Below are 15,870 nucleotides of genomic sequence, written 5' to 3'. Positions count from 1 at the left end.
ACCATGTTTAGAAAAGATGGAATTAATTAAACGACATATGGTATCAGAGAATTGTTTAAGTGATCAAGTTATATTTTTTTCAACGATATATTTTATTGATGCAATTTAGAAATATTTGAAAAAGAAAGAAACCAAGATGAATAAATAAATCATTGGAAATGCACCAGAGAATAGTTACGAAAAAATAAGAATTGATTTAAAAAGAATAAAAATGGCCAAATGTAAGATAACTGACCTGCAGCTGGATGGTACATGATACTTGGTGGTGGTATCAGGCTGGGAGCCAGGGTACTTCCATCAGTAGCCTTTATAGAGACTGTTATACTGAACTGATCGTGAGCATGGAGACGGAGCTGTTCTAAAGTGCTGGTAATGTCGTATTTATACAGTCGATCAAACGCCCAGAACATCTCGTGCTTGCCGCCTAAAATGCAAAACGTGCCTGCAAATTTGCATTCTCCGTCTTTGCGACATACTTCGAATTCGACATCAGCAGATTGTCCAATGGTACGCAATAAGAAACCAGCATAGACTCGGTCTTTCTTTTTGGATTTCATTAATTCTGTTTCCAACTGTGGAATCGTCATACCATGGAAGATGAGGTTATCATAGTCATAGTGTAATTTGTGATAATCGAAAGAAGATTCTCCTGTCGAATGAGTTCTGGTTTGCTCGTTGTGGTTGGCATCGGAACTGAAAGGATTGAGAGGTTTTTTAAGTCTGTGGATTTCGCAGTTGGCACTATCATACGGAAGTCCTCGATATTTCTGCAAGGCTTGCCAGATGGCCCAGATACGATCCACGTTTGAATGATGTAAGTAAAAGAGTGGATCGTATGAGGTGTAATGAAGAGTTGACATGCTGTAAGGAGAGCTGCCTCCTACCCACGAGTGAATGGCATTATGGGAGATTTCGAACTGGATTTCAAAGTCGCAGAAATTAGTTTGTTCTAGTGCAAACATCATTTGATCGTAGAAGAAATGTCGACCTTCAAATAGTTGGTGTCGCGGCGCTCTAGTCGTTATCTCATCAACTGAATCAATATGTGCGTGATGAAACGGATTGTCTGTCTCTTCAGTGATCAATGTTGGCAGATCAGTGAACGGCGTCGTCCAATCCCAGTAAGGAATACCTGTTTTGGCACCTTTCAGTTTCAAAGCGTCTTCCATTTGCTTCACAAACAATCTATGCCAGTGAGGGAATGTTACCATTCCATGTTGACAGCAAGCATATGCCGTACCGTTCGGGTATTTACAGCTAAGTGGCATGCCATGATAAGCTGCAATCTTCTGGTAACCGTTCTCAGATTTGTCAGCCATTACATCGCTTAGAGCATGTCTTAAGTTGTCAATCTCTGACGGTGTCAGACTGTTAACGTTCTTCCTAACAATTGTTCCCTCGGCGTATTCCTTATGATGATGATGATGTTGGTGCACAGATCCTGTAAAAGAAAACAGAGCAAGCTATGAAGTACCGAAGAAAGATGGATCATATCTATATTTAAAGTAAAGATGAACTCATTAAAACAATTGTCTTACCTTTAGCAGGAGAATATACCAACGACGGTTTAGGCAAAGAATTCTGGTCTAAAACAGTGCCATCTATTGTTATAATTTCCATCTCCAAATGTACTTTACTGTCGTGATGGAAAAGAGATTCCATAGCGATACCTTTCTCTTTCATAACCTTTGTGATGTCCATTTTATATGTTCTATCAAAATGCCATGGCATTTCAGTTTCTCCACCCAAAATGAACACAACACCAGCTGCTGAACAACTCTTGTCGTCACATAATTTCAGGTGGACGTCGGCCGAGGTTTTGATGCCGTGGAGTAAGAAAGTGGCGAATACACGGTCTTTCTGTTTCAATTTCTGAATTTCTATTTCCAAATGTTCAGTATCCATTTCATGGAACTCGAGATTGTCGTATTTATACCCAAAACGTTTGTAATCAAACAACATACTTGGTGTGGCCAAAGCTCGCGTGGCCAAATTGGGATTTGATTCCCAGGTGAATGGTTTCATAGCCAAAGACATTTGATCAAGGGCACAGTAAGCTTTGTCGAACGGCATCTTTCTGTATTCTTGTAATTCTTGCCAAATTGCCCAAATACGGTCGACCTGAAACAAATATGATAAAACAAAGTCAAACACTTCCGGTCATTTTATTATAAAACACACAAGAGATAATACATATGAAATTACACGTATGTATGTATGTATGTATGTATGTATGTATGTATGTATGTATGTATGTATGTATGTATGTACGTATGCATGTATGTATGTATATATATGTAGGTTAACACTGGAAAGTAAGAGGTATATATACCCAACTGGTTTATTATTGTCTAATGGGGACATGATAATCTTTTCTACTCTAGGCACAAGGTTCGAAATTTGGTGGGAGACGGCAGCCAATTAGATCGACTCCAGTACGTAACTGGTACTTAATTTATCGACTCCGAAAGGATGAAAGCAAAGTCGACCTCGGCGGAATTTGAACTCAGAACGTAAAGACAGACGAAATACCTATTTCTTTACTACCCACAGAGAGGACAAACAAGGACAGACAAACAAATTAAATCGTTTATATCGACCCCAATGCGTAACTGGTACTTATTTAATCGACCCCGAAAGGATGAAAGGTAAAGTCGACTTCGGCGGAATTTGAACTCATAACGTAAAGACAGACGAAACACCGCAAAGCGTTTCGCCCGGCGTGCTAACGTTTCTGCCAGCTCGCCGCCTTGGGGACATGATAACGAAACCAAATTGCATTTTAAATGAACGCCGTATAGAATGACAGTTCTTTATCTGAGAGAAAAGAATTGGAATGTAAAAAAACCCTCATTGATTGCTATTTAAACGTTCAGTTCCAGTAAAGTGTGTAAGATGTTGAAGAATTCATGTCCCTCACAGAACGACAGCAACAACTATAACAAGAGGAATATTTTCTATTACGGGCACAAGACCGTTTCGTGGCAAGTGGAGTAGTTGGGTACATCGACCCCAGTGTTTCACTGGTACTTATATTATCGACCTCCGAAAATATGAACGGCAAAATCAACTCCGGTAGAATTTGAACTGAGAACACGAGGACGGACGAAATGGGGCTAAGCTCGCCGCCTGAATAATAATAATAATAATAATAATAATAATAATAATAATAATAATAATGGTTTCAAACTTTGGCACAAGGCCAGCAATTTCGGAGCTGATAATACCGACCTCAGTTCTCTTCTGATATGAGCACAAGGCCTTATATTGTCACGAATAAGGGCTAGTCGACTACAACAGATCCAAAGTTTGACTGGTACTATTTTATCGACCCCGAAGTGATGAGAGACAATGTCGACCACACTGGCATTTGAACTCAACTCAGAGCGTAAGCAAAGAAGAAATATCAATGAAGCTTCACTTACCATAGAATGGTGGATGTAAAATATAGGGTCGAAAGAGCTGTATACCAAACTGGACATGGCATATTTCTGGTGACCACCCAAGAGATAATGAATAGAATTGTGAACGACTTCGAATTGGACTTCAAAATCGCAGAAATCTTCCTGTTCCAGCATTAGTAGAACTTGATCGTACAGCAAAGACGTTTCACCTCCCTTTGCCAGTTCAAATAATTCCTGTTGAACATCACGTACAGTGTATGTATCTTCTGATTTGATGTAACCCCTGAGGAAAGGGTTCTCAATCACAACATCATTCCAAGCGTCATAGTAATCAGACCTGGACAAAACACTTGGTAACTTTTCAGAATGCGTTGTCCAATCCCAGTAAGGAATTGCAACATTGGAACCATGTCTTCGTAGAGCCTCTTCGAATTGCAGTGCATAGATACGATGCCAATGAGGGAAAGTTGCCATACCATGTTGGCAACAGGCGTATTTCGCGTTCTCTGGATCTGGACACATTGTAGAACCGTGATAACTTGCGACAGTCTGGAATCCGAAATTGCTCTCATCTTCCTTCATACGTGTTAAAGCAGACATGATATTTTGGACATCTCGTTCTTCTAAGGAGTTGATGTTTTTGCGAATTCTGTTGTGTGGAATAAATCTTTGTTTCTCTAGTCCTGTTTAGAAGGAAAGGCGAGATAACATTTAAACAAGAGAATCTAGAAATGATACGACAGATCAAAGAGAGAAGAAAATGGAGAGAGGGAGGGAGAGAGAGAGAGAGAGAGAGAGAGAGAAAGAGAAATTGATAAATAGATTGATAGATAGATAGACAGATAGATAGACAGACAGACAGACAGATAGATAGATAGATAGATAGATAGATAGATAGATAGATAGATAGATAGATAGATAGATAGATAGATAGATAGATAGATAGATAGATAGATAGTGGAAGGAGAATAATAAAGGGAAATGAGAACGACTTACTCATTGCAGGAATACGAATAATGGTTGCCTGTGGGATTAAGTCTGATGGTAAATCAGTTCCATTAGCTGTCTTGATATGGTGATGGATGTGGAAATGAGAATCGAATTTCAATCCCATATCATGAAGAATATCGGTAATTTCCATCACATAAAGACGATCAAAAGCCCATGACATCTCCGCGCTTCCACCCAAAATGGAGAAATGGCTGCCGTCGTGACACGAATTCTTTTTATCACAAACCTGAAAGAAAGAAATTGATTTTGGGTTATTTTTACGGAAAGGAATGGCGGAGAGTGTTAGTGATGAGAAAGTAAACCTAAGTGCAGAGACGAAAATCTGGTTAGTGTGTGTATGCATGCGTTTATGTTAGTGTGTGTTAATGTGTTTGTATTACTGTTTCTCAGTGAGTGTACGGTAAGATGTGTTTATGCTTTTTGTCTTCACGTATATGTTGCGTCCGACGTGTGTATGTGTGCGCGTATATGTCTGTCTGTGTGTATACGTGTAGTTGATGTGTAGATGTGTGTGTGCGTGCGTGTGTGTGTGTGTGTGTGTGTGTGTGTTGTGTGTGTGTGTGTGTGTGTGATGAATAATGCATTTTCGATATTAACCCAAGTGCTGTGTCGTTCAGGTTTGCAAAGGCGGCGTAAACTTACCTGGAAAGTAGCATAGGCCGACTGACCGATTCCTTTCAATAAGAACCCTGCGAACATTCGTTCTCTTTGCTTCTGAGTCCTGATGTAAGCTTCCAGTTGTGCAACCGACATGCCATTCATTTCCAGCATATCGTATTCATAGTGGAAATGTTCTTTGTACTTGAAGACGGCTGAGGGCGTAGAGTATTTATAGGTGTGAGGGTTCAAATTGTAGGGAGGACCGAACGAGAAAGGTTTCAGTGGCTTCGACATCATTTCAATAGCACAGTTGGATTCGTAAGCCGGAAGACCTCTTAACTTCTGAAGTTCCTGCCAAATAACCCACAGGCGGTCGACGTTGGCGTGATGGGAGTAAAAAGCTGGGTCATAAGCAGCGTAATGTAGGTGGTTCATCGAGTACATTTCTTTACCACCCAGCCAAGAATGGATAGCATTATGAACGACCTCGAATTGAATTTCAAACTCGCAATAATCCGTTTGTTCTAAAGCCAAAATAATGTTATTGAACAACCAAGTTTGTTTTCCCAATTCGGGTTTTTCAAACATATGTGGGCTGATATCACGGTGGGTCATAGTCTCTTTGCTGATATATGATATGTGACCGTGGTTAAAAGGGTTGAACATTTCGATACCTGTGTATGGGTTGACGTATTTCTCTAAGGCGAGGAAGCTGGGTATTTCTGACATTGGATAAGTCCAGTCCCAGTAGGGAACACCGACTTTGGCGCCGTGTCTTTGCAAAGCTTGCTCGAACTGAACGACAAACAGACGGTGCCATTGAGGGAAAGTGGCCATACCGTGGAGGCAACAGGCGTAGCGATGTTTCGCTGTTGGGTTCGGACACATCGGTGGAAGAGCGTGGAAAGTTGCTATGCTTTCGAAACCGTCTGAAGACTTGTCCTTTTGCATTCGTTTTAAAGCGTGCATAAGAGAATCGATTTCCTCAAGAGATAAACGATTTATATTCTTTCTTATAAGGTTTGCTCGTACCAATTTCTTCTCGTCGCTCTCGGAATGGGCACCTGCAAAACGACAATAAATCTTACATCAATTCAAGAAATAAGCAAGCATTTTACAAAAACAATAATTTTTTTAAAATATGTAAATTAAAAGAAGGAAATCTCCAAGCATAGGAACATGAAAATATATTGGATGTGATAGAAAGTTTATCTTACCATGTTTCGGAACAAATATAATGGTTGGTTCTGGAAATATTTTCTTTTCTATCTTCGATCCATTTACAGCTCTAACTTCTGTTGAAATACGGAAGTGACTATTGTGGTTGAGCCCTAATTTCATTAGTGAATCAGTGATCTCGTAACGGAAGAGGTGAGTGAATCTCCATGGCATTTCCGATTCTCCTCCCAAGATGGAAAACACTCCGGCGTAGTTGGCACAGTTCTCTTGGTTCCGGCCAGTCGGAGCACATATGTAAATTCTAACATCGGCAGAAGCTTTCACCCCGTGCAACAAGAATGCTGCAAAAACACGATCTTGTTGGTGTCTGTTGTGTTGCAAGAGATTTTCCAGTTGAATAACAGTGAGACCGTTGAAAGCGAGTGAGTCGTATTTGTAATGAAGCACATTCTGATAGTCGAACACATCGTTTGCTCTGCTATGAGTGAAGGTCAAAAGATTGGAGTTTGCAGTTTTGTTGCTGAAAGGACGCATTGGTTGGTTGAGCAGTCCAAGAGCACAGTTGGCACTGTTATAGGGTAATTTACGGTAGCGTTGCAGTTCCTGCCAAATGGCCCAGAGACGATCCATGTTGCTATGATGAAGGAAGAAAACGGGGTCGTAGGCTGCATAATCAAGTGACGACATGGAATGAGGATCTCGACCACCAAGCCAAGAGTGGAGACTGTTATGAAGGACTTCTAAGTGAGTGGCAAATTCACAAAAGTCTGTTTGTTCAAAGGCGAACAGTGCATGTTCATAAAAATAGCTGTTTCCGAAGAGATTCGGTTGAGGGTCACGGTCAGTTTCTGTGTTTTCAAATGATATCTTTCCATTGAAGAAAGGATTGGACTCAATGTGAAGAGTGCGTGAATTATAGAACGTAGCTTCGTTGATAAGTTTCGGTAATTCGTCGAAAGACTTCAGCCAATCCCAGTACGGAACGGCAACTGAAGAACCTCTAGCCAACAGTTCATGCTCAACAGACACCGTATATAAACGATGCCAATGAAGGAAGTTGGGCATACCGTGCAAACAACACGTGTACACTTTGCTACCGTCTTCGTTCGGACATTTAGCAGGAAGTCCGTGGAAAGCTGCTATTCTTTCATATGTACCATCCATCTTGATCTGTTTGAAAGCATTTCTCAGAGATTCAATTTCACCGACATCCAAATCTTCCAAATTCTTCCTGATTCGATTAGCACTCGTCACAGGTTCGATCCAGGCACGGTCTTCGCCATAATGACCTACGAAAAACGAAAAACGAAAAGAAAGTAAAAATACAGAAATGTCATTTAATCAAAGCTTCGACGATAGTGTTTGTAGAGCCATCTAAAATATTTTCAGACCAATTGAATTATGAACCATTCTGTGTGTAGGGAGGAGTGTGGCTAATATGACATTAAATATTCGGTTATGTAATTATGGAATGAAAGTAATTTCGGGTTTAATTTTTCAAAGGAATTTGTAAAATTGAGAAGATAAAAATGGATTCAATTTTAATGCGGCGATGGAATTATTATTGAATGTAATTAAATGTAAGCTTTAACTTGCCTAATCCAGGTTCAAATATGACTGCAGGTTCTAAACCAAGACTTGTCACTTCAGCACCACTCATGTCTTTCAGTGTATATTCAATGTGGTAGAGATCGTTGTAATGGAGGTGCAGGTGTTCCATTTGTCTAGTAATGTCGGCTTTGTACACTCTGTCGAACTTCCATGGCATTTCGTTCTCGCTACCCAATACGTAGAATTCACCAGCTTTATTTCGGTCAGTACTTCCATGCAATCGGATGTAATACTCAACGAGAAGGGACTGTTTGTGACCCTCCAGTAAGAAAGTAACGAAAATACGATCCTTAGCTCGACGTTTGTTAATCTCTGTCTGTAATTGCGGGATGGACATGCCACTGACGTCAAGTGAGTCGTATTCGTAGTGGAAGCTTTTCGTGTAGTCGAACGCATCGAAAGGAACGGAATGTTCACGGGTTTGCGAGTCAACGTTGATGTCGCTTGACAAACTGAAAGGAGACATCGGTTGACGAAGAAGCTCGATTGCACAGTTGGCAGAGTTGTATGCATTTCCTCGATGTTTCTGTAAAGCTTGCCAGATGGCCCAGATTCTATCGACGTTTGAGTGGTGCAGTAAGAAGATTGGGTCGTAAGCAGTGAACTCGAGAGAGGACATTGAATAGGGCTCAGTACCTCCAACCAAAGCATGGATATGGTTATGTGCAATTTCAAACTGTACTTCGAACGAACAAAAGTCTTCCTGTTCAAGAGCGTAGATTACTTCATTGGTCAAAGAAGTAAATTCACCGAATTTCGGTTGGAGGAAAAGGTCAGCTGAAGGAGCACGAGATGTAGTCTTTCCTATATGGTCGATCGAACCACTGAAGAATGGGTTGACGTGAGTTTCGCCATTCATATCGGTATATTGTTCTTCAGCTACAAGGTTCGGAAGTGCGCTGATCGGATTCAGCCAATCCCAGTAAGGAATTCCACCGTCATAACCGTTTCGTCGTAAACCATTTTCGAAGTTCAATGTAAGTAATCTGTGCCAGTGTGGGAACGTGGCCATTCCATGGTGACAACAAGCATATTTATGTTCGGCGTCAGGACTGGGACACCATTCTGTAGAACCGTGGAAGGCAGCCACTTGTTGATAGCCATTCGCTGTTTTATCTGCTTCGTATTTTTCCAGGGCTTCTCGCAGAGCTGCCATCTGGCTCGCTGTTAGAGTAGACACTTCTTTTCTTGTACGGAAGTTTTCGTCAAATTTAACGTCTGTTTCAACTGGAATACAAGACGATACACAAACAAAATTAGGTTTAGCTCATATTCTATACATCAATGCTGATTGACAGATCAACACTAGAAACTAGAATTGGGAGACCATTATATAACAGAACGCATATTGAAGTTAAGTGACATCTCACAAACCATGTAACCGAAAATATCTCCGAAATCTAAAGATTTATAAAATAATTTTTTAATTATTTAAAAATGGAATTTAAAAAAAAAAACGATAGTACAATATAAAAATTTGGTGATTCGCTATAAACATCCCACCGAAAAGTTATTATTCAGTATCTAAAAAAAAATTCTTTGAACTTTAATGTTTTGAACACAATTGTAATTTTTTAAAACTAGCAATTATAAATGTAGATAAAGATATATATTGTTTTTAAATCTCGAAATTAGTTATAAAGATAGCCTTTAAAGTATATTAAATTAAATTCAAACTATATTCCAACGTATAGTTTGAAATAAAACGTTAGACTTTTTTTCAGAAGTCCGAGGATAGTCCTTGAAAAGACTGCATGTAGCCGTTCGGCCTCAGCTTTTGTTCTTTTTACTTCTGCTATAGACTGACGAAACTAATGACATTCAATAACTTGAATGACTAAAACAACCACTTTTGATATTCCATATTATGAGAATTTAAGAAGGGAAAATTCAAGCAAGATAAAAAGAAAGAATTTTCATTACCTTTGCCGGGTTCGAATATGACAATCGGTTGTGAAATAATGGTCGATGGTAAAGCAGTTCCATTGACATCTTTGATATCGACACGGAGAGTGAAATCGCCAAATGGATCAACACCCAAAGCTTTGAGGGAATCTGTAATTTCTTGTCTGAATAATCGATCAAATCTCCATGGCATTTCCTTGGTGCCACCAAGAATAGAAATTGGTGAAGCTAGATATTCGTTACCAGCTGCCACAACATAAAGATCGATATTTGCCGATGTTTTAATACCCCCGAAGAGGAAACCGGCGAATACCCGGTCATGGGTTTTCTTTTCATCGATGTGTTTCTGCAGTTCTCGAATTGACATGCCGCCAAACGACAGGCTATCAAACGTATAGCCAAGGTTGGCTTGGTAGTCGTACACATCGGTGGGTATTGCATGTGCTCTGGTGTGTTCGTTATTGTTGAAGGGAGACTCAAAAGCGAATGGTTTGAGAGGTCGATGCACTTCGGAATTGGCACAATATGCTTTATATGGTTTTCTTCTGTGTATTTGCAGTGCTTGCCATATGGCCCATAACCTGTCCACTTGGGCGTGATGTAACCAGAAGAGAGGATCGAACGAAGTATAATGCAGTGACGACATGGAGTAGGCCTCTTTGCCACCAATCCAAGCATGAACAAAATTGTGTGTAACCTCGAACTGAACTTCGAAGTCACAGTATTCATCTTGTTCGTAGGCCAATAACAAACCGTCGTATAGTGGACAATGGTCACCTTTGGCTGGTTGGATCAGCAATCTACATAAAACAAAACAAGCCTCAATTATATCTTCACACACAAAAAAAAAAAAATTCACTAATATAAATTTTAGCCGATGCATGCTTATTAATAAATTCAAATTAATTAATATTTATTGAATATAAATTTTACTAATTGTTTTTCGTCTCCCCATATCCTCCTTCACTTCTTCTCGAACATGCTGTGGTAAAATTTTACAGAAAATTTCATGTAATTTCATGTATATACCATCGATAATCAATCAATCAATATAGTCTAACTATGACCTTTGAAAGACAATCAACAATTAGCCATTGCTCTGTTTGCTTCCGGTATATTCTGAATTTCCTAATGGCGTCTCTATGACAATCCACGCAACATACCCGACTGTATTAGCATTATTCTCTCTCTTTCTCTCTCTCTCTCTTTCGTGCGCACGTGTGTGCATAGTCTGGGTTTGAAACCTGAACAGTCGTTTCGAAAGTAATCCTCTAGTACTCTCAAATACTTTGATACCAACAAGAGCTATCATTCGACAAATGTCAAAAAGTGTGCAAGATGGAATAACGGTAATAATAACGAGGAAATGAAGAGCTGTTCTATGAAATGAAGAGCTGTTTCCAATCAATAAAAAAAATCGATAAAGGGCCAGAGTTACAAACCTTGGATCAACATCGCGTGTAGTGTAGACCCCGGAATGGAGGAAGTCGATGGAGGCACGGAAGAAAGGATTCGGTTTACTTTCCAATGTGAAAGGATCTTGATATGTTTCTTCAGCAACCAAAGAGGGCAGATGGGTGATGGGTTTTGACCAATCCCAATATGGCACACCAACTGTAGATCCTCTGTCAGCGAGGGCGTCCTCAAGCTGCATGATTACAAGCCGGTGCCAGTGAGGAAATGTAGCCATTCCATGTTCACAGCAAGCAATACGATTTGGAGCATCTGGTCGCGGGCATTTGGCAGGAAGACCGTGGAATTCTGCCAGAGCTTGGTAACCATTAATGGATTTATCCAACATAAAACGTTCCATGGCAATTCTTACTCCATATTCTTCTTCCTTAGTGAGGACACTGACATCTTTACGTATTTTGACATCAGCTTTATCAACTTTGATCATCTCAGCTGAAATTGGAGAAGAGAGACACGTCAAATAGGCGTTAATTTTGAAATAATTCATTTCAATTCAAAACTATTGTCTAAAATATTTCGACATTACATTTGCAGGGAGAACCTCCTTGCGCTCTTCCCCAGAAATTATAATTTCCTGAATTATGTATCCTTTATCTTTTGTTGTTAATTTTTGACTATATTTAGTAAATTTTCAGCGGCCATGCTTGAGCAGTGATTGGAGGGTTTTAGTCGATTAAAATCGATCCCTGTACATATTTTAAAATCTTGTATTTATTTGCCGAACCTTTTCCTCGTGGCATATTTATGATTCTATTTTCTTTAATTAATTATCAATAGAATATTATTATCATCATTACCATCATCATCATCATCATTTTCCCGATCTCATAATTATATTAGCTTCAGTTTGAAGAAATATTTATAAGAAGTGGTAGGCCTAAAACGTGGATGTTACGAACTAACTATATGTTGTAGACAAAACACGGATAACCGTGTTAACACAACAATTTGCTGCTTGGCTGACTTTAGCAACAGCTTAGCCTCTGGTGAGGATTCTTTCAAGAAGTCTGCTTACCTTGTTGCCTAAATTTTCACTACCGTTCACGCTTGATGTAATGAAGACCTTCAAATCACATCAGCTCGCGGATTTTACAGCCTTCCCCTACTTATAAATAACCATAGATCGTATTCGGCGACGCAGAGAGCTTAATTAATATTACTATATCTACAATTAACCAGATTAGTAATGAAATCAGATAAATCTCAATTACAATGTGAACTTCATTTTACAAAAAAAAAAAAAAAACTTTATCTGCGGAATAAATCTTAAATGTTCCTGTTGTGAAGACATCTTCAGATTTTACTTTCGATCAAATGATGCTGTTGTTTAGCCCTGTTTATGTAGACTTACGAACAAAGCCATTACAACTGCGAACAATCCATATATTTGTGTATATGGAAGTACATTTAGTAATGTATTCCGTCTTATTTAGATTGTAATTTGAGGAAGATTTAGTTGCTATTTCTTGATAGCCGTCTGATCGAATGATTTAGTGACTTGTGTTATTTACCGGTGTTTAAAACGAAGTTTCTGTCGAAATATGTTTGAATGGTACTTACGGTCGTGATGTCCAACTTCCGGTATGTAGGTAACAATTGGTTTCGGAATAATATCACTAGGCAGATGACTTCCGTTGATGGCAGTTACTTCGGCTTTCAGATAATAGTTTCCATCCAATTCCAATCCTAACGACTTGACAGTATCGGTGATGTCATGAAGATAAGGATAACCGAAATCCCATGGCATTTCTCTTTTACCACCAAGGATGAAGAATTCTCCAGCGTCGTGATGGCAGTCATCACTTTTTCTTGAATCTTTGCTCGGGATACACACCGAGATATGGACATTAGCAGATGTCTTGATGCCGCCCAGTCGGAAGTTGGCGAAAGATCTCGGATGAGATTGACGTTCCTTTAATAAGCTGTCTAATTCGGAAATGCTCATTCCATTCAATGTGAGATCGTCGTAATTATATTCCAAATGATCGGCAGTAAATATATCGGCTGCCTTAGCGTTGTTCTTGGTCAGTTCGATCGGGTTAGAATCTCGTCCGAACGGTTCCATGGGAGTATGCAACAGGTTCAAACCGCAGTTAATTTTGCTATCGTGACCTCGATGTTTCTGAAGCGCTTGCCATATAGTAAACAGACGCTCAACGTTGGAATGATGCAAAAAGAAGAGTGGGTCGTATGAGGTGTACTCCAGACTAGACATAGAATAAGTATATCTGCCGCCAACTAAGAAGTGCACTGGATTGTGAGCTACCTCGAATTGAACTTCAAATCGACAATATTCTTCCTGTTCAAAAGCCATCAAGATGTTCTCCAGTAAGCTGTTTTTCTTTCCATGTGAAGCGTCGAAAAGATGGTCATCAACTGCTCTTGCAGTGGATTTCTTCTCAAAAGCAATGGCACCCGAATAAAAGACATTTTTCTTTGCTTTCTCGCCGCTGGGGTCAATAAACAACGGATGCTGCACCAGTGCCGGCAGTTCGGACATCGGCTGTGTCCAGTCCCAATAGGGGACGCCATGAGTTGACCCATGACTTGCCATAGCCTGTTCGAATTGTACAAGGTACAGCCTGTGCCACAAAGGAAACGTAGGCATACCATGCAGGCAACATACCACTGTGCTACCATCGGCAGCTTTGCAGTCGGCCGGTTCTCCGTGATAGGCTGAAATAGCCTGGAAGCCAGTTGGACCTTCGTCCTTTTGCATAGAATATAAGGCCACTTGTAGACTGACAACTTCATCCTGGGTCAAGCTGTCGACATTTTTGCGGACGAATTTACCTGAAGGAAAGACAGAAAAATAATGATTATAAGAAAACCATACAAGAAGAATAAAAACAAAACATAAGGGAAACGAAACGGAAAATGTACGTAGTATAGTATTTCATTAGAATTTAAAAACGCATACACGCAACCACATACATATATAGATACATACATACATACATACATACATACATACATACATACATACATACATACATACATACATACATACATACATACATACATACATACATACATTCATACATATATACTTACATGCATACATACAACTATGTGCATGCATGTATGTGTGAATGTATGTATGTGTACATGTGTGTGTATGTATATATACAGAGAGAGCGGAAAGAGAGAGGAGAGAAAGAAGAGAGAGAAAGAGAGAGGGTGGAGAGAGTGAGGCAGAGAGCGAAAGAGAGAGATGCCATATCTCGCAACAGAGCTTGGTTGATGACGGCGTTACCGTATTGAAAGACTGGCCATCTCAGAACCCTGATTTAAATATCGATAGAAGTAAAGAGAAGAGTTCGTCAGAAGAATCCAGGTAATCATGAAGAGTTGTGGGAGCTCAGCCACAGAGAATGACATCTTACACCTGTGAAGACGGCGAAGGATTTGTACGCATATCTTCCCATGCGCATTGAAACAATTATTCAAGTTAAGGGAAGCCACACAAAATATTAACAATGTACAGCAACTTCTTGAAATGAAAATTATCCAATAAATTTGCATTTGAGACTTTTTCTCTTTTAAAACATCGTATCTTGATTCGTTTATATGAAGTGGCCGAAAACTTTTGCACGGCCATTTTTGGTAGCCATCTCGCATCTTTCCCTCTCAATCAGAACCCCTACTACAAAATATAATGATTAGGTGTGGAAATGACTCCAACAGGGCCAGTGTTTCATCTGTAAAAAATGCAATGGGAAACATCCACTTATAAGTTGGCAATTAGTAGAAATTTACAATTGTTTAAAGTAGCCAAAGACTTTTGCGCGGTACTGTATTTACAGAGAGAGAGAGAGGGGGGGAGAGATTGAGAGAGAGAGAGTTAGGTAGTCTTTTTCTTTATATGAAAAGCATCGCGTTTCGAGATTGCCACATGAATACATGTATTATATGCTATTATTTAGTTTTATCTCAAGATTTCTTGCCAATGGAGAAAGAACCGTCTTTGGAATTTCATTAACATCATAGATGCTTTGGTCTTTGTGTGCAAGTCTTTGTGCATCAGTACATGTGCAGATTTGTATGTTGTGCTTTATGCATGTGTATTCATATGCATAGTTACATGTCTAGACACATGCATATGTATGCATATGCTAAACTTCTGGAAAGTTTTACGTATTTTGACAATTCTCTTGATGGCTTGGAGTTGCTGTCTTTTAATTAGCTTTCTCCTTTCTGGTTTTGAGAAGCCTAATTTCTCCAGATCGGTACTGCTCCGATGATGTATGTATGTATGTATGTATGTATGGATGGATGGATGGACGGATGGACTGATGGACGGACGGGTGGATCATTGGATGGATGAAGCAGTGACTGGATACATCCATCCATTGCTCGTGTATGAGTGTGTTTGTGTTTGTGTTGTATGTTTGTAATGGAAAGTATATTGGAACGACAAACTCACCGTTTGTAATTACTGGTACAAATATGGAGATCTGTGGGGAAAGAAACAACAATAATCAATGAATGAAACATAGAGAGAAAGAAATTAACTTAAAATGCAATTAATTATAATTTAAAACGGACTAATAAACGATAGAATTAGAATGGAAATGAGAGAAATATTCTTACGATACAAAGAATAGTCGCGCCAAGCAACCATGGGCTGCGTGTGGGTGCCATGTTGTTGAGAAGAACAGCTTGGCCCTCTGAAGGAAAGACCACA

General features: G+C 39.6%; 2 protein-coding genes across 2 annotated transcripts in view; one reads left to right on the top strand and one right to left on the bottom strand.

Annotated features, from left to right (window-relative positions):
* LOC115225792 (RNA polymerase II-associated factor 1 homolog) overlaps positions 1-4,938 on the top strand; it is a 22,167-nt gene extending 17,229 nt beyond the window's left edge. Inside the window, exon 4 of the transcript XR_005004200.1 lies at positions 4,921-4,938. The gene's annotated coding sequence lies outside the window, so the exon portion shown is untranslated. The remainder of the gene's footprint in view (positions 1-4,920) is intronic.
* The window catches only part of LOC115225591 (hemocyanin G-type, units Oda to Odg-like), a 16,249-nt gene extending 379 nt beyond the window's left edge, over positions 1-15,870 (bottom strand). Inside the window, exons 1-12 of the mRNA XM_036514744.1 lie at positions 15,777-15,870; positions 15,610-15,640; positions 12,744-13,976; positions 11,153-11,615; positions 9,729-10,510; positions 7,791-9,032; positions 6,233-7,483; positions 5,058-6,079; positions 4,401-4,641; positions 3,426-4,087; positions 1,539-2,121; positions 236-1,441 (exon numbers count right to left, since the gene is read on the bottom strand). Of these exons, the coding sequence (XP_036370637.1) occupies positions 236-1,441; positions 1,539-2,121; positions 3,426-4,087; positions 4,401-4,641; positions 5,058-6,079; positions 6,233-7,483; positions 7,791-9,032; positions 9,729-10,510; positions 11,153-11,615; positions 12,744-13,976; positions 15,610-15,640; positions 15,777-15,827 (8,767 nt within the window). The 5' untranslated portion in view covers positions 15,828-15,870. The remainder of the gene's footprint in view (positions 1-235; positions 1,442-1,538; positions 2,122-3,425; positions 4,088-4,400; positions 4,642-5,057; positions 6,080-6,232; positions 7,484-7,790; positions 9,033-9,728; positions 10,511-11,152; positions 11,616-12,743; positions 13,977-15,609; positions 15,641-15,776) is intronic.

This window comes from Octopus sinensis, linkage group LG28 (genome assembly GCF_006345805.1).
Source record: "Octopus sinensis linkage group LG28, ASM634580v1, whole genome shotgun sequence".
Taxonomy (NCBI): domain Eukaryota; kingdom Metazoa; phylum Mollusca; class Cephalopoda; order Octopoda; family Octopodidae; genus Octopus; species Octopus sinensis.
This window is presented reverse-complemented; position numbering and strand designations above follow the sequence as displayed.